The sequence below is a fragment of the Apiospora hydei genome (assembly GCF_038363865.1).
Source record: "Apiospora hydei strain CBS 114990 chromosome Unknown utg000004l_segment0_segment0, whole genome shotgun sequence".
NCBI classification, from domain to species: domain Eukaryota; kingdom Fungi; phylum Ascomycota; class Sordariomycetes; order Amphisphaeriales; family Apiosporaceae; genus Apiospora; species Apiospora hydei.
Window position 1 is genome coordinate 2,277,839 of NW_027117363.1, and position 18,308 is coordinate 2,296,146.

At 53.3% G+C, this 18,308-nt stretch overlaps 4 protein-coding genes across 4 annotated transcripts; 1 reads left to right on the forward strand and 3 right to left on the reverse strand.

Annotated features, from left to right (window-relative positions):
- Positions 1 to 99: 99 nt before the first annotated feature.
- PG997_003213 (Zinc finger protein RME1) lies at positions 100 to 3,958 on the reverse strand (the record flags this gene model as incomplete). The annotated part of the gene is made up of 8 exons (XM_066807528.1): positions 100 to 170; positions 197 to 305; positions 341 to 2,332; positions 2,418 to 2,533; positions 2,587 to 2,710; positions 2,937 to 3,409; positions 3,492 to 3,587; positions 3,709 to 3,958. 8 exons carry the CDS (start codon positions 3,956 to 3,958, stop codon positions 100 to 102), a joined length of 3,231 nt encoding a protein of 1,076 aa, XP_066671146.1.
- An 8,046-nt stretch (positions 3,959 to 12,004) lies between these two features.
- Positions 12,005 to 13,300, reverse strand: PG997_003214 (uncharacterized protein; the record flags this gene model as incomplete). The annotated part of the gene is given in 3 exon segments (XM_066807529.1): positions 12,005 to 12,218; positions 12,230 to 12,528; positions 12,593 to 13,300. The coding sequence occupies 3 exon segments, from the start codon at positions 13,298 to 13,300 to the stop codon at positions 12,005 to 12,007; spliced, it is 1,221 nt and encodes a 406-aa protein (XP_066671147.1).
- Positions 13,301 to 14,967: 1,667 nt separating this feature from the next.
- Positions 14,968 to 15,877, forward strand: PG997_003215 (peroxisomal membrane protein 4; the record flags this gene model as incomplete). The annotated part of the gene is made up of 3 exons (XM_066807530.1): positions 14,968 to 14,994; positions 15,127 to 15,400; positions 15,501 to 15,877. 3 exons carry the CDS (start codon positions 14,968 to 14,970, stop codon positions 15,875 to 15,877), a joined length of 678 nt encoding a protein of 225 aa, XP_066671148.1.
- A 229-nt stretch (positions 15,878 to 16,106) lies between these two features.
- On the reverse strand, positions 16,107 to 17,419 carry PG997_003216 (polysaccharide export protein; the record flags this gene model as incomplete). The annotated part of the gene is made up of 2 exons (XM_066807531.1): positions 16,107 to 16,763; positions 16,820 to 17,419. The coding sequence occupies 2 exons, from the start codon at positions 17,417 to 17,419 to the stop codon at positions 16,107 to 16,109; spliced, it is 1,257 nt and encodes a 418-aa protein (XP_066671149.1).
- Positions 17,420 to 18,308: the final 889 nt, after the last annotated feature.

Genomic DNA, 18,308 nt, shown 5'->3' on the forward strand with positions numbered 1-18,308 from the left:
CAAGTTCCGCCCCTGTCCGCTCCCGATCTTGACGGGGGCGCTTTCCCTGCTGTTTCACTTTGTCGTATTTTCAAATGGCTGCTCGTCTCGATTTCATTACTACTTCTCCCCGTCAGAATCGACGTCCATTTTATCTCCCCAGCGCTGCTGGCTGTCGCGGTTGGCCCCCTCTGCTCCGTAGGGTCCAAGGCGGTACTGGCTTTGTCGTCATCCTCGTGTCGGCTCCGGTCGTCCGAGTCCTCCGTAGCAACGCGAATCGTTTTCTCCTCCGTCTTGCTGGGGGTCGAGGCGCCACCACCACCCTCCTTGGGGGCGGGTTTGGCGTGGTAGGCACAATTACATTAAGAACGCAGTCGTCGAGATGCTCGTAGAATTCCTGCGCCGATGCGAAGCGCGTCTGGCAAATCGAACACTTGGCATCTCCGCCACCACGGGAACTATTGCCTGTAATAATCATCTTGCGGCTGTTGGGCGGGGTCTGTTCAACATTGTGGACGGCGGTGAGATGGCGTTTGAAGACATCCGCCCTATTGAAGGCCTTCTCGTACGCCGTTCCCGGGCCTGGGCAGAAGGGGCATACCATGGTCCCCTTATAATGTGTTAGGGCATGCCGGTTCTTGTCGTACTTCCTAGCGAACCCCTTGATATGGTACTCGCACGTTTCAATGGGGCATTTTTCCGGCCGTTCTTCTTGATGAGTCAACATGTGTGCCGCAAGATCTTTGAAGACTCGGCCACAGTCAGGGTGAGGACACTTATTCCGGTTGTCCTCGATCTTGGGCGCTATAGGGCTACTGCTGTGCATCGCACTGTCGAGCGAAGGCGCTATTGACGGTGCCAGCAGAGGCCCCTGAGGGGGCGGAGGAGCAGGGGCCAGCCGCGGCGCTTCTAGGTATGAAGGTTGCCTTGGCATGGCAAACTCTTCGACCATCCTAGCATCGCTCTCTTCGTCTCCGCTGTCGCTGTCGTTTTCGTTGCTGACATCGATGGACTGCCGGACTTCCCGCATCCAGTCTTTCAATATAGTCATGGGAGGCCAATCTCCGCTCGCCTTGCCGCCACGGTGTGGATTGAAATGTGCCCGTCGCAAATGGGCGGCGGCATTGTAGTATGCACCATACCGTTTTTGCGTGACACAAGCTTTACATTTGGCAAGCGGTATGACAGGCTGAGGCGAGCTTGGACTATGGCTTTGTGGCTCAGTGCATACCCATCTCTTGACAAGAGCAGCGTGCTTTGCATCCGTATGCCTCCTTAGCTCGTGTTCCCCACGGAATCCTTCCGGATATTCGTTGCACTTGGAGCAGTAGACGCGACGGAGAGGTGGCCGGTGGTATGATGTCCTGAGTTTGCTGGGAGAAACCAGGCCCCTAGCTATGGCTCGCGAGAAGGCTGGGCTTTCTCCAACGGTGTGCCTCCGGGCAGGCTCTAAGCCGAACGCGGGCCCGCCAACTTCTGCTGTTTCGGCCCTCTGTCCCCAGGCCTCGATCGGTCGCCATTCCGGCACGGGTTTCCGCGGCTCGCCAAGTTGTGTCGCCACACTCGGGGTTTGGTACGACACAGTCCGATAGATCGGCGTACGCTGCCTGAAAAAGCCGTTGAACCCAATATTGTCGGCCAGGTACCCGCTACCCAGACCAAGTAGAAAGTCCTTCGATGAGCGTATTCCCCATTGTGGCCATTCGTCCTTTCGGATGGCGCCTGATGTGGCTGCAAACAAGAACTTGTCGCTGTCGTCCATGTCCACCCCCGGATCGTCAAGTACCATCGGGGTCGACCATGCAAAGACGCTGACGAGAAGCTTGTAGACACTGTGCATCGCTGTAGCGCCCGTGGGCATTGGCATCGCTGACTGGGCATGTGCGGAGCCTCCACGCGAAGGAGTAGAGATAAGATCCGCTAGGATCGTTCGCACGATGCTGAAGATGCACAAGGACAGGAAAACCGCTAGCCAACTCTTGGGCTCCGTAAGCACCCTGCGTATCGTACTGCTCTCGAAAGACTGCAGAAATTGCGTCATGCAGTTGTATATCAATCGATTTCGTCCGTCGTAATCGATATCCTCCGGAAGAAGCTGGGCGTTTGCCATATTAACATCCGTTCTAATAGAAGGTTCGGTCTGTTGCAAATCATAGAACAAAATCTCCCTGAGGAGCAACTTTGCCCGGTAAAGCACGGGGTATGTCTGTTTTTCCAACTCTCGATTAGGTGACAGATAACCGCTCAACTTGAACAGTTCCCAAAATCGGAACGGTATGCCTTCGGCGTTCCAGCTGGCGGCGAGAACCTTGAGAACGGGGGGGAGCTCGATCGATGGGGTCCTTCGAGTAGGCTGCAGTGGTGGGATTTGCGATCGGCAAAGAAGCCAAGTCCTCCGTCCACCAGAATCCATCATCAAAGTCGAGATGTGACTTGACCAGATCTGACATGGCGGGGCTGACAATGTAAGTCCGCTCCAAGTACTCGTTCATATTGCGACGTCGTGCCATGGGAGAAGTGACCGGAGTCTGGACTTGTCTTGGGGATAGAATCTCTGTAGAAGATATCAGTATGCCACTCTCATCCGAGCGCGCAAACCAAACTTACCTGGCAGCATGTAGTCAGCCAACACAAGTAGAGGTCCACGCTGACAACCTAGCACGCTCCAGAACTCGTCACCAGCGGACGCTGGAGGTTCCGCGCAGAATGCACAATCATCTTGCGAATCGCACTATCCAGATATTAGCGGTCTCCCCGAGGCAGTACAGCAACGTTGGTCACGATTAAACATACCGGCTTGGCTTGGACCTTGCATCGAAGACACGGTCCAGCATCTCGAGGCAGACGTAGCTCGCCAATGGATTCCAATCGCCCGTGGCTGACTCTGCTTCGTTTGAGTGGTGGTAGGTCAATCTCGGAATCTATCGAACCTCGGTGTTGCATTGGCATGTCGCTACCAAAAGCGTATGCAACTGGGGCTTCTCGTCTATCTCTGACCTGAGCGACAGGGGCCAAGGGGCCAGGTTCGAGGGCACGGAAAGCCGCGGTAAGGGCACCATAGAGTTCGTCTTGAGCCGGTCTGCGCTGAAAAGCCGCGCCGTGGTGTGCTCTGGGAAGACGACGTGCGGCACGCTGTTTACCGAGAGTCCAGAGTCTCTCTTGGAAGGAGTGGCGTGGTCCCTCATATGTTGGTCGCGGTCCTCGAAGTTGGCGAAGCCATATATGTAATACAGGCATCGTTCGTCCCAGCACTTAAAGGGGGCCTGGTTCCTGGGGATTACGGGTAGAGTCTCCCTCATCCTCAAGCTGCGGAAGATGGGGTCATAGAAGGATACGTTCTTCTCAAGCCAAGTACTGTACTCGGGCGGTGCATCGCTCTGGGCAGGATGCCTCAATGCCTCGAGGAAATTGGGATCAAGTAGATCTAAGCCTATTCGGACCGGTACACGTCTTAGATGATGGGATCCCACAGAGACGCTAGGCCAAAAACAAAACAAAGAGGCTGCGCTCACCTTGGTCGATCAATGAGCTCTCGATGCATTCGCATTTATACTGCAGCGCCCGAGCTTCCTCGGCATCTGAGAGGGGCCGTATGGCGGTGGCGAGATCTTGGGGAGATTGTCAATGACGCTGGAACTGATATTGGGGTATACCAAATCAAGTATATACATGTGTATATATATGTCGATGTGGTGCGGACAGAGATCAAAAAGGGAGAGAAGGACTGACTTTGGTTTTCTGCATATGCCTCGAGGGCCCGAAGCTTGTGCCGCAGCATGTCAAGCTCGAGTCTGCTGTTGGGATCATGTTTGGCAGGCAGGAGGGCAGCTAGCTTGGCCTGGATGGCAGCTTGCTGTTCGAATAAACTTCTTATCGTGGGGTCTAGGGACTGGTCAAAAGCAGATGCGCCCGGAGTGTCGAGACTCTGAGAGCCGCGACCGTCATGTCGAGGCTCAGCTGGATATGTGTCGGCCGCCATTTCTCCCGGTCTCTCTCACAGTACGCCGGCGGCTGTCCTCCCCCTGTAGTCGGGCTTCTTTTTTTGTGTTTACTTTGCTGTCTATGTGTGTGTGTGTGTGTGTGTGTGTGTGTGTGTGTGTGTGTGCCTTGCGTGTTCTGGCTCTCTGCTCTCTCTGGCTCTGGCTCTCTTCACCTTTTTCTCTCTTTCTCGCCACCTCTTGGACCTTGGATCTCTTTTGCCCTCCTTCACTCACACGTCGCACGTCTCAACTCGTGGGCGCGCACCCAAGCGGGGAGCTGACCTTGAAGCGCATCAACTGCTGATTAGTAAGGATAAGTGATCAGGATTTCCCAGATACATGATCAACGAATATACACACAGAAAACACACAACACCCGACAGTAAAAGAAAGGGAAGGAAAAAAAGGAGTAAGTATGTAGTTGAGTGGCTGTGACGGACAGAGGTCGTCGGGATGGGGTCGAGGAGAGGGAGGAAAGTATTAAGAGTCTACGAAGAAACACAATATGCAACCCGCACCGCCTCATAGACCAGTCGTGGGAGGATAAACAGCCAATAAGGTGGGAATGGAGAGCAGAACCGTACGACTCCGGTCCTTGTGGGGGTGATGGGGGAACTTATTTTTTTTATCACCCCCTTGGGTTGCAGCAATCTCTCGAGCTTGAGTAAATCGAGGTAAATTGGGAACTTGTCACGATTTGGGAAGTAGCAATAGGCAATTAGACTGGACGGGACAGGACAGGGTCGACAGGGCCCGGAGGAGGAGAACATGGACAGGACAGGGTCGGCAGGGTCAGCAGGGCAGTTGCGACGAGGGAAAGTAAGGCCAGCGATAGGTGGGGCGAGCAAAGAAAAGACCAGACCAAATCAGGCCAGCATCCCATCCCTCAACTCAGATGGGCAAATTCAATTCAACACTGACGACTGGACTGGAAGTGCTGCACGCTCACAGCTCCGTGGGTCGTGCAAGTACGTACATACATATATACATACATACATGCGTACACACGTACATGACCATCTGGCTGGTAGACAGGCGGGTGGTAGGTGGCAGGTGGTAGGTGGTAAGTAGATGAAGAGAGAGAGCAAGAGAGAGACAAGGATACATCGAGAGACTACATGAGTCTCGAGGTAGGTAGGTAGGTAAGTGATAGCGGCAGTTGACCACCTCATATTCTTGCTGTCTATCAGTCAGTCTGTAGGTATGTAGATGGACACAGGCTACCTACATGTGCACAGCCGGTAAATAAGTAGATAGGTATGTACAAAGCGACATCCCACGACTGGCCTATCCGTGCTTGTGAAGCAGCAGCAGCAGCAGCAGTTGTCGAGTCTGGCCAAGAGAGATAGAGGGAACAAGAAGTATCTTCAGCTACACCTCCAGTTTGCCAGTCCCGATTGACTGATACATCCATGCCACAATATCCTACGTTACCCACAATACTTCCCAAACGATACACCAGCCCCAGCCCAGCTCCGATGTGAACCCACAGGGCAGGCCAGTGCCAGGATCTGTCTTTGTCTTGTTCCCGGAGCTGGGGGGTGGTTGCGTCGGGGTCGGGGTATGTACGAGTAGTCAGGTAGTGGCAGTGGCAGTATGCAAATGTGTGCATTCGGCTGCCATCACTCCAGTCATCGGCCTCGGTCTGCAGTAGGCTGTATGCAGGCCAATGATTGCTACTCTATTGTACCGGTATCTATGCACTCTTTTCCAGCAGCCAGGACCAGTCATATCGCCATGCCAAATCTACCTAATCCGCCTTGCTGCACGCAGGCTGGTCAGGCTTCACACGCGCACACCAAGAGTCGGTCCGTCGCGGCAGAAGCCTATCGACCTCCCTCTCTCCTCTGCTCTGTATGTACATACAGCAGGTAGGTAGGATGGATGGGTGATTGGCAATGTCCATCCAGCCATCCACCTCCGCACGCATTTCGATCCATCCTCCGGCTCCCCTGCCATCCATCACGGTTGTAGGTAGGTAGTATGTATGTGTGTATGTACAAAGAGGACGGACGGACGTGCATCCCAAAAGCAACGTACCTAGGAGGAAGCCGAAAGCTCAAGCAGACCGATCAACCGGACATCAAAATAACTGATCATTAGGAGTACTGTTCGGCTGTTTTTGTTGTTGATGTCAACACCAAGATAATGTAATGGGCCAGATCGGTTAGCCATTTCATCATACATCCGATAATTCGTAGACACACCCCATGTTGGCATTCGATGTAACGGCTGATGTATCCTTCTCCTTGGCTTGGACCCCCTTGCCCCATTGACTTCAGCCCAACGGTCAAGCTTAGAATGGTTTTTGAGCGTCTTCGTCCTGTCAAAAAAAGCCTGGGACGGAAAGAGGATTCAGACGGGTGAGGCTAACCCACAAGTGGGTTGGGACTAGAGCGGCGCCTTCTTTTTTATTAATGTTTTCTTGATAGAGCAGAAACAAACATCAACAAGACTCAGTTGGGCAGTCAGTCGCTGTGATGCATTGGTGTCAGTCATTCAGTAAGGGAAAATGAAAGCACGCTGTATTGCTAATCAGATACTCCTGCGTACAAGTCACCAATCTCAGGACACCCTTCTCTCTGATAGGAATAGTGAATTCAACTCCCTTATTCAGTCAAGGCTGTGTGTGCATGTACTACTCGGAGCCTGCAAAGACTAGACGCCGTTAAACCCAGCTATCCCCAGCAAGGCGCAACAGGTCGCTCGCTCCCCAGAGATTGAGCTAGGCAAGCCGATAGACTAACTGCATGCACCCAAGCCATGTGTGCAGTGGGCAGCATTTGGAGGGGAAGGGGCTTGGGTAATCAAGTACGGTACGGTAGACGGCAGACGGAGGTAGCGGTAGCTACATCTACTACACATGCAGCCGTGGGAAGAAGATGGCGATCCACGAGTAATACAAAATCCCGTCCCAAGCCGCTAGCTGAGCCCGGAGGAGCTACTGTTTTAACCTTTGGGGAAAATAGAGAAGGGAAAAACGACGCAGCTCCAACGTGGTCGGTAAGAAGAAAGAAGGAAGGCGAGACTGATAGCGCCACGGCATTGAACAACTCAATCGCTAGGCGGCGGCCCTCGGGTTGATAGGCTCGAAGTCTCGTGGGCGACTGTCTCTCAATCCCGGTAGATTCTATGCAGATGGCGCAGCGCCACGGCCGCTTCTCTGGTTTCTAGAGACGCTCTGGACTCTGGACCCCCGCCGGAGCACACGGGCAATTTGCAAGCTGAAAGGAGGGTAGCGAGAAAAGCAATACACGCTGTCGCAACGCATTCTTCACCCCTCTCCCCTTTGTACACTGGCTTTTTCTTCACGCGCACAAACACGCGATAGGCAGGCTGGCTGGCAGGCAGGCACGCAGGCAGATAGATAGCCTTCCCCCATACATGCCTATTGCATCCGACGGACCATCGACGATCGACACTGGACGAGTCGTACCGACTGTCGGCGCACACGCTGAAGCTGCACCTACCTGTTGAAAGGCGTCCACCCATCTGCAGCGCCTCGCAAACCCCTCCCTTGCCCAGCGTAACGGTCGTCCCCGCCACGGCCCAATAGGCTTCTCAGACTCAGCAAACAGGCTGCACAGCTTTCCCGGCTCGAGCTCCTCGCCTGCCACTAACAAGAGGGAACGACGAGGGAAGGGGGAAAACGGCGATGGGGACGGACGGGGTAACCCTACAACAACCAGTTCCACCACAGCCCACCGAGCACCGAGTACACCATTACTACTGCTACTGCTACTGCTACGTGCTTGTACTCTCTTTCGCATGACTTGAACTTGCCGCTACGATATCAAGTTTGCAGGTCGAGGCAACGGGTAGTAGAAGCACCGATTGCATTGCATCAACGAGTCGTACATCCTCTCCCTTCTGGTACCTCTCTGATGATGAACTCGATGGAACGGAACCTTGGGACACTCAAACTCGAGCAGCCCGCAGCCTAGCTTCTTCTTCTTCGCCCATGCTGCTGGCGGCGGATGTGCGGGCGAGGTTTGCGATAACTTCCGACAAAAATGAGCTGACGATGGTGCCGATCACTGCTGTAAGAGGCACCCCTGTCTCTTAACTGCAGCTGTTAAGGCGGCCCAGATAGGCTGCTCTGATATTAAGAGCCGAGATGCAGGCCGCGAAACCAGCAGCCGGCGATAAGGGAACGCGATAGGAAACCAAGCTGGTTTCGTGATTTTTCTCTGTGCTGTGGGAATCTGTGTCGCGAAATGGCGGTGATCGAAACAAGTAGGTGCTGGTGGTGCTGGTCGTGGTGGTGGTAGTGATGGTGCATCCCGTCCATCCCATCCCGTCCCGAATTCCCACCGCATGTGCACGTGAGACTCGATTCAGCTCCTACAGGCTTACAGGGCCCTATGCTTTCAGGCGTGAGGCCATTCCAGCAACGGCGTAAGCAGGCTTCGTCCGAATTTCGCAACCTGGTGAATGTGCTCATCATCGTCTTGAGTCCGCCCATCCCACAGTCCTTTAGCTCGATGGAGAAAAAGACGCGAAGTTGGGTTGTAAACTTTTTTATTTTTCTTGTTTCCGTCCCATCTCTCTCATTAAAGCAGCAACACAAGATTGGGAGCTGGCTTGTATCGGCACATACCAAGTACTAATATTACATCAAAGCTCGCCAAGACTGGCCAATGGTCATGATGGTGGGATTAAATGTACAAAATAGCTACTGTAGATGGATATATGTAGATGACAGCCTTTTCCGAGATGGGCAATGGGAAGAGCTGAGAGGGTACATGAGCGATTATCATGAACGAACCACCGGCGCTCAAGACGGAAGGAAAGCTACTGACAGTACATTACATATAGTGGGCAAGGGACGCTCACGCCCTCTGCGGCCAAGACGATGATGCACAAGCTGTACGATGTGCATGTGTGTGGTTTGCAATGTACCGTAGTTCGAGGGTAGCGTCGTATCCCAGCCCCCTCACTCTCCGTTCGACATCGAAGAGAGAGAAAAGAAAGCGTTGCCGCCGCCCAGCCAGGCAAAAAAGAAAGATGGGGATTATCCTCCGGCTCAGCTCTCCCGCACGCCGAGAGGAGGGTGACATCGTGGCTTTGGAGCTAAGGTGGCATTCGCATCGAGAACTGCCGAGGTAAGCCTCCTCTCCCACACACGCCCAAACTCACGCTCCGGCGGCTAGGTAACGGTCTTAAAACGTTCACCTTGGATATGTGGATGCTACCATGTCATCTCGCTTTTTTGCACGCTCTCTGCCTCTCCCTGTTTGCCCGAAGAAAGCCCTTTCCCCCAGCTGGGGCTGTAGTGAGGCGAACGGGGGAAATATGATACAACGACAGCGACGGATGACTGATGAAGGCCCGTGACGGCCATGCTCATCAACAACCATGTAGCCAGCAAGCAAGCGAAAAAAAGGGCCAAACAAACAACCCAATTTCCCACAACGCTGGATAAAAAGAAAATTCGTTTGCCCATCCTGGGGCTTGCACACAGCTGGGGGTCCCGACCAGACAGACCACAAACATGGTCGGTTTCGATCGAGCAGCAGACACGTGTGTTGCTCGCCATGGTCCCCCGGTATATGGACAGGTAGAACTAATTAAAGTAGTTCGACGAAGCAGCAACCAGAGCAACAGCAGCGGCGCGCCAACACATTTTTTTTCTTTCCTTCGGAAATAACATCAGTCAGTCAAGTCAGCCAGTCCCAAGAGACTGACCGAATCCCATCTCTAGATTGGCTCGCTTGAAAGAAGGCGATGACAAAAGCTAAAATTATGCGACGATACGAAGAAAAATAAAAACTTAAGGTATAAACTCGCCCGCGCCACAGATCCAAGCGTACATGGTCTAGATCCGCTGGCCGAATGAAGAGACTTTGGTCTATTATTTTCAGCCTGAATCTCAATAGAGTTGGCCGTCACAACCGCGCCTCTCCCAGCGTTGGATGCTAGGTATTAGCCCATGCTGGTGATACGGGAACGAGGCCTCCTCTCCTCCCAGAGAGACCGAGAGGGAGAGTGGGAGTCGGACTGTGCGGGAGAGGTAGAGATGAGAGATGACGAGAGAAGAGCCGCTCGAATACTGGAAGTGAACCATGTCTACATGCACATGCCTATATGTCGTGTAGCCTACCTGATACAAGCTTGCCATGCGCGCGGTATGCGTGAAGCCTGCCGTACGCTCCTTGACTCCCAAGTGACGAAGTAGAGGAAAAGCTACATCATGACTTACACTCGTCTATCTCGTATTACCAACGTATGGAGGTCTCCGTGAGTTGGTCCTTGTTGCAGAGTTGGCTTGACAGATTGACGAAAAGTGAAGCATAAGTAGGCTACGTGCCCAGCAGTCTGGAGCGTGCAATCTGCTGTTTGACCATGTCCAGGGCATGCAAAAACTTCACCGAGGTATGGACATGACATTCTCCCACTGTCTACTTTACTTACAGGAGTTCTCGTATACGTGCTCAGCCCTGCCGGCAGTTCTTGATGAATATAAGTATAGGCTTTGTAGTTACCCCGGGCGACATGCCGTCAACGAGTTAACTGGCTTGCCCGAGATTCCACGGCGTCTGGTCCCCATGTGTCACCAATGCCCACTGCCTGCGTTAATATCGAGTGTTGTTGGTGCGAAGTTGAGCTGGCTATCCCCGACCTTTCTTCAGCCCTCGTGGAGGAGGGCAAGATGCAGTGTGACGCAGAGACATATCAAGAAACAGACAGCCACCACACCTGCTTTTTGTATGCACTAGCAGCCATGGTCGGGCTCTTCCTGATACGCTGCGAGATCCCATTCCCAAGCTCGACGACGTGCCACTGACGACATCTGGGTGACAATCCCCCACTCCCTCTGCTCCCGACCCCCTTGGACTGAGCTGGACTGGACAGTTTCAGTAGCAAGACGGAGTCACCGCATGAGTGACAGCATCAACAGAGTCGGTCGGTATATATCGACTCGCGCATTCCGAATTTCAGCCAACCACGACCCATCACCATCTTCTTTCACCAGATGCCCGCAGCTGCTCGGCCATCCATTACACAGCTTCGCGCTCCCTGCGGCGTCGTACAATGCTGCGCGCCAGAAACCTTGCCCACCACCTGCCTCTCTACCATGTGAGAGGTATGCTCGTAGCCGTTCTTCTTCGACGCGGACCTGCCGACGACCGACGCACGCCTATAAGATGCCTCGTCCCGCCCTCCTTACCCAAGTTAGTTCACTGTCTTGTTTTGTGTACGCAAGACAACCGGCTGTACGCTGTATACAAGCAAATCAAGAGGAGGGAGAAAGAATAGAGGAGCCATCGTCATGAAACACATGGATACCTACTAGAGGCAAGCTGTGTAGAACCGGCGGGTTGGGGATATCAACTCCATCCGTTACAGTCGAACAGGCTATCAATATAAACACTACTAACCAACTTTAACGCCCACCTCAACACACTGACTGTTTCAAGCAGATGCTCATTTCTTATGTGGCATGTCGTAGGTAATAATACTCATAGAGTCAAGTTTTGTTCGGGCATTCCGGTTTTACCTACCACACCCGCCTTGTTTGACCATAGATGGCGCTGAAAGGCGAGCAGCGTACAGAGCCGAGGCATTGTCGACGTACGTCACGGGCGCAGGTGGTTCACATGAGAAGTAATGTAAGATATATGGATGAAGTCTCTTCAATAATCTTCCCTCGCTCATGCCGAGCAGAGGGACAAGCACACACATAATGATTGGCGCTTTTCCCATTGGTCGTTGAGTTTAACAACGATGAGTCTATTCCAACGCCGCGGGTCGTTTGTTGAAAAACATGCAGACACCCGATGCTAATGCCGCTCGCCAAATCGCAGTAAATAAATAGGCCTCTTCATGCCTCTGCCCCCTTCCTATTTCCTCCTGCCATTTTCTCTCACGGGCAAAGTACAATGAACCCGCTCTATTCATCCCTCCCCGGGACCGCCGATATGATTATTAGTAGACAAGCAATAGACGTAAGTGGTATCTCATGCAAGTAAAACTGTCGCTTCCTTCCCCAGCCGCCACCCTTGTGAGAGCCCAGTAACGGCAGAACCCCGTTTCGATACGTATTATACAATCTCCTCCTCGGCCCACCGTTTCTCTCTTACCGGTAAGTCGTCACCGTTCTTCTTCCTCTGGCCGGTGTGTTCCGCCTTCCACGCCCAGTACTCGCCCAGCCTTATCTCCGCGTACTCGGCATAATTGAATTCTATTTGCGAAATGGTGGCCTGGATTAGCGCCCAAATGCCCCAGTAGAACCCGGGAAGCCCCTGAACGCGTCGACTTCCTCACACATCTTGTCGATTTCACTGTTCAAGTCGACATCCGCAGGCTTGTTGGGCAGCTGGGCAAAATAGGCCTTAATGTACTCCGCGATGAACTCTCGCCTTTGCGTGCGCGTTGGCAACACGGTAAAGTCGCAGTCGAAACCACCCCACTCGGCAAAGTGGTTCGCCAGGTCGAATGCAGCAGGTGACGGGGTGGCGTACTCGTAATCGATGAAAGCCACCGACTCCTCAGTGTCTGGCGAACCTGCGCCTTTAGGCTCAATAATGACGTTTCCGCTCAGGAGGTCGCAATGTGCGAAAACAAGCTGGAGAGCTACGTTAGCATTCTGTCCTTCTCCAAGGTTCAAGATTGTGGATGGGGCTACGAACCCCGTATTCGCCCAGACCAGGCCGTTGACTCAACTCCTCTATAAGCCAATTGAACTCCTCTTGCAGACTCCTTTGTCTCGATTGTTCCGCCTCCGTCTTGTTGGGGAGAGCGTTTAGCCACTTCTGCATCACGGTCCAAACGTTGGGTGGGGGCTTGTTTGGCGCAACCATATCACTAGGTGAAGTACCGTTGCTCGTGGTAGATTCGTTGTGCACACAAGGCATAGTTGCATGCCACTGCGCCAAGCGCCGGGCCACAGCTAGGTATACCCGTGGCTCCCTCAGATCCTTGGGCGTGGTGACGGTGCCTCGAAGATAACGGTACATCATGCCATTGGAGAACCTGGCGAGAAGCTCCGGAGCGAGGCCATGTTGCATGAGGAGCTCGTGGTTCTGTGTCTCGCGCTGCCTGTCGATCAGGACGTCGGTCCCGTGGCCGTATGCGCGCAGCAGCACGGCCTCGTTGTCTATGTCCTCCTTGGATGCCCCTTCTCTTTCATTGACCGATTTCAGTAACGTGTTGGTGATGCCGTCTGTAAAGCGCTTGAATTCGACCTTGGCGCCGGGTTCTGCCCAGTCCGGGTGCAGTGCGGTCACCAGCTGCAGTGCGGAGGCGTCCGGGTTGCCGGGGTCGTACGATAGGTTTATAATGGGGATCTGGACAGTGGCGCCGTTGCTGCCGGCGCCGTTAACCGTTGAAGAAGGCATCTCGTCGTCGAACCAGGGTGGGATTAGACAGGGTTGGTCGGCCGTTGTGTGAACAAAGTATATGCCAAATGCGGCAGGTGTTTTGTTTCAGTTCCTCCCTAGTCAGTCGAAAATAGGAGCTGGGCTACAGATGGAGTAGCATGCGAATCATGGAAATCCGGGGTAAGAGATGGTGTAAATGCGCAAAAGACAAGTTGGTTGTAAAACGGGAGAGAAACAATAGCTCTGTCTAGGACCGCATGTGGCTTGTTTGTATACTTGACGTAGGCAGTGCAGTGCAAGCTGTTTCTGGTTGGAGGACGCGGAAAAGGAGAAAACGTCATTGGCACGGGGGGGAGGTAACATGAAGATCAAGGGCGTGCGCCGACTGATAAAGGGTCAAAATTTCCAACTAGCGAACCGCGCCCCTGCAGGAACCGACCTAGCGATTCTCAATTCTCTCATATTGACAAAGTATTAGTTGGTGGGGTAGCACGCCTGCCCCTAAACCATTGGAAGACAGATAAAAAAAAGACTTTGTTCTTTGACTGCATGAAACCATACATCATATCATGTACGTACGTACGTAGAAAACATCCACGATCGAATCTGATGGAAGGACAACAGTTGTCCATGTATCCATTTGCGTCGATAGAAGCAAACCTAGACGCCAACCGAACGATAGAGGAAGAGGGGGGAATGTACACACACACGAGATCGACTGCCTATTCGGGCTGTTTTGGCTATTAGTGTTGCAACGGTGGAAGTGGGAGTGCAGCTGTCAGTCGCGCTCAAATCAATAAGAGAGATAGCTAAAAATTCCATGACAGGCAATGATGGGAAAGAGCGAGCGACCCTGGCAGCCATCCAAGTGTTGGTTTTGCTTGGGTTCCTTCCGTCAATTACGGTTCTTTGGTTTCTTTGTGTGCTAGCATCAAGATGTAGGTAGATCTTTGATCTTTGATCTGTGAAATTCGATTCTCAGAGATCCAAATGCTGCTACTCCTCGCGAGCATGTAAACGAAGCAGGCAAAACAATCCAACAGCCAAAAACCGAAAAGGCTTCTATCCTATGCAAGTTAAGGCGTTCCACTGCAGAAGATTAAGTAATTTGCTGACTTGACCTATTCCGCGCTATGTAAGGTGACAGGTGAAGGGTCTCGAAGCTAGCTGTACGGCTGAGAGGTTATGCATGGCAATAAGCAGCATAATGCATGTCAATCATCACATGCCAGAAAAATAATGCATTCCCCAGCAGATCGAAACGCCTCAGGGTTCGCTCGGGGGGCAGGATCTGCGTCATCAGTAGGCTCGCCTGCAACTGGTGCTTCGTGGGGAAAGGGGGCTAGTCTGTTAGTGTCGTGGCCTGCCGCAAGTATTCCCGATTAAACCCCCAAGAGCCGACGGGAAGCATGTGGGCATGACATGGGACAATGCCACTTGCCGACGACACCATGATTGATTACCGGCGATTCGGGCCACCACGATCCTAACAACATGATCCCTTTTCCATCGCAGCCCCTTTCCCACCACGAGTCAGGCCCAGCGTAGGACGAAAAACACAGTTGCAAGACACCATCAATGAGGCCGTAGCGACCTTCGACATTTGCTCCAGAGCGCCTTTCCCTCTTTCGCGCCCGCTCGCAACAAACACCACGAATAGCCGAGGCACGATGCCATCCGCCGCCATGTCATCCGCACTCACGAACGTCAAGGTGAGTGTGTTTACCACGCTATTTGCATCACCACTACAAACACCAAATACCTTGTTCCCGTCCTATCGTCTTGCCAATGCCATGCGACAACCATTGATTGCTAACCATGACCCCTATCGCGACCAACAATAGGACACCATCGAGCGCTTCCTCCTCGATCCCGCGAACCGCGACCTCCTCGCCATCGTCAAGGGCGCCCGCAATGGCGCCGTCTACGGAGCCAAGGTGCGCTTCCCGCACGCTCTGGTCATGGTGTTCCTGTTCCGCTCCGGCACCTTCCGGCAAAAGGCCGACCTCGTCGTCAAGGCGACGCGGACGCACGCGCGCAATCTCGCCAAATTTGCCACCATCTACAAGACGATATGTTACCTGTTGAAGAACTACGGCGCCACGCCTGGGAAAGAGGGTGAGTTTACTTAATTAATACACCTTCACGAACGGGAAGAACAAAGATTATGAAAGAAGAGGACAATATGACTGACTTTTGGGATTTCAAAAACATGTAGGCAAATACGACACCCTGCTCGCCGGCCTGGTCGGCGGCTACTTCGTCTTCGGCGGCCGATCACCCAAGACGGGCAAGATCTCGTCGGTGAACCAGCAGATCGTCATCTACGTCTTCGCGCGCGTGGTGCTGGCCCTGGCCCGCCTCGCCGTCAAGCCAGGCCACGGCCTGCCCGTCGTGTCGAAGGAGCGCACCTCGGCCCAAATCAGCCACTACGCCTGGCCCGTCTTCGCCGCCACCTCCTGGGCCCTCGTCATGCATCTCTTCCGCTACCACCCCGAGGACTTGCAGCCCAGCATGCGTGGCAGCATGAACTACATCTATAAAGAGTCGGACCATTGGAATAGTCTGAGGAATTTCATCTGGCATAATAAATAAGTAGGTGTGCTGGCTCTATACGACTCGCTAGAGAGTATACTTTATATATGGCAACGGCGTTTTGGGGCATTGTGACATTGGTTCGTCTGCGTGGTCAGGTTTATAGGGACCCATACACAGGGCGGCAGTCTTGACGAGACCATCATATAAGAAACTAGAGTTTGTTTACAAATGCTTTCTTACGAATTGTCGTGCAGGAGGGTATATCTATATTTCGGGTTGGAACTTATTACAAATGTTTCCATCCGTTGGACCACATGATTTGCATCTCATTGATCAGGCAAGCCTCTCCGGGCTCATACCTGGGCGGCTGGCCCTTGGGGGTGTCTGCTGCCCACTGCTCTAATCTCTTGCGGACGACTCGCGTCTCGAGGTTGGTTTGAATCCCGACCCTCCAACTTACGATGCGATTCGCCCAAGCCCCAACCACGGTCCAGAATGCGCTCGGGAAGTAGGCTTTCTTAATCTTATTGTAGGCCTTTACGTTATAGCCCACACGGACGTTGGGGTTCAACCAGACGCCCTTCTGGGAACTCAGGTAGTTGTCCGCATGGATGAGGCAGCATTCGGATCCCTCCAGGTGCAGGTCTGCTAGACTATCGTCAATGCCACGGAACTGCAGTGGTGGGTTCGCATAGTAAGGGGCCGAATCGAATACGACAATTCCGTTCCAGCAAGATACTACAGGTATAGGTTCGTTGCGCGACGCGGCCTCTTTAGATATGGGTGACTGGAACCAGGGCCAGTATAGCGAGCCAGTCTTCAGACCCATGTCGTCTCGAAGGGCAAACGTGTCGTAGTACAAGGGTGGGGCCTTGAAGTCCATGGAGCAAACGGCAGCGTAGTCGCCATCCCGGGTCTCAAATAAGGTAACGATGTCTTGCGTCTGGTGGGTAATGAGCCAATGGTTTACTTGCATGCAGGTGCAGATTCAATACTTACATCGAACACAACATCATTTAGCCAGAGAATCTTGTCGAAGCGCCTACCTTGCTCTTCTAGCTGCTTCAGAGGCGCCATTGCCTGGTTGCGCACGCGCGAAAGGTAGGGGATGCGGCGCAGCTCGAACTGGTCCTCCGGAGCGTTCCAGATCCATCCCGGCTCTCGCGGTCCTGTCGGATCGGGTCGCGCATCGATTTCGTCCAGCTGCTCCCAGACTGTCATGCCCAGGCTGATGTCGTTGGTGACCCCTCTGGCATCCAGGCCTTCCTTGAGCTCCATCAACGCATCCTTGGTACCTTCCTGCGAGCCGGACTCGACAGCCGAGAAATGGACATTGGGCGCGCCGAGATAGTCGACCAGTCCGAGGACGGCTTCATTCCAGGCCTCCCTCTGGATCTTCTCGGTGTTGCGGTGCACGGAGACGATAAAGACCGAGTTGTTGGGGGATTGGTGGGCGGCGGCTCGGGGCTTCAGGGTCGATCGCTGGGTGTCGGGGCGGCCGTTGATGAGGTGGAGGGCGTCGACGAGGAAGAAGAAAAACAGGACGTAGAGAATCCGTCGCAGGTAGGTGCGCCGGAACCGGCGGTATGTTACAATCATGAAGACAACGGGTGTATTAGGGAGTGACGAGAAATGAGAAACAGGAGAATACACGTAGGTGCGGGATGGGAAAGCAGTTCTATCGCATGCTTGTGAGGTATAGGACAGGAACAGGACAGCAGGGCAGGACAGGAACAGAACGGCACTTCTCCTCCCAGCTACCACACCTGGTTATGAAGAAAATAGGGAAGGATGAGGGAGACTCATCGAGACGCCATCAATGGAACGAAGACCCCGTACGGTACGGGCTTTAGGAAACGATGTCGTAAGCCCAAGCTACACTTTTTGTCTTGGTTTCGATCCAGGGGTGAAGCGGAAACGGGGGCCGAAGACACTTTTACTCGCAGCACAAGCACCTGGAGCCTGGGCCTTGCAACCATGCACTGCGTCGCTAGATTGGCTGCTACAGGGACCCAAGGCTGCTGAAGGTTCCCGCAAAATTAGGGGGAAGGAGCCCGTTTGCCTGTGGGGTAGGACGGTAGCACCTTACTGAACACAGGTAGCGTACCTGTAGCATGAGCCGAGCCCCGAGCTGAGGCATTCAGCTTCCATGTTCGCATTTGAGACAGCAGCATTGCACAAGATGCATATGCATCTAGCTGGGGAAGCGACAGTGGCAGATGATCAGGTTACCTTACCACTTTGGTGCGTACGACATAGCAGGTGGCACTTGCACTTCCCCAGGTTTGGGAACTGGCGGATCTGGTATCTGTAGGCGGTGCATGCAGAGATCAACTCTACTACCAAGCGCTACTTTACCAGGCAAATCTGGATAGCTTGATCAAAATACTAGCAGATGCAAGTGATATAATCGATACTTACCTATACAATTCACCTTAAAGGCAGGCCCAATTGTGTATCGACACATGTATATTGGCACCTGGGTAGA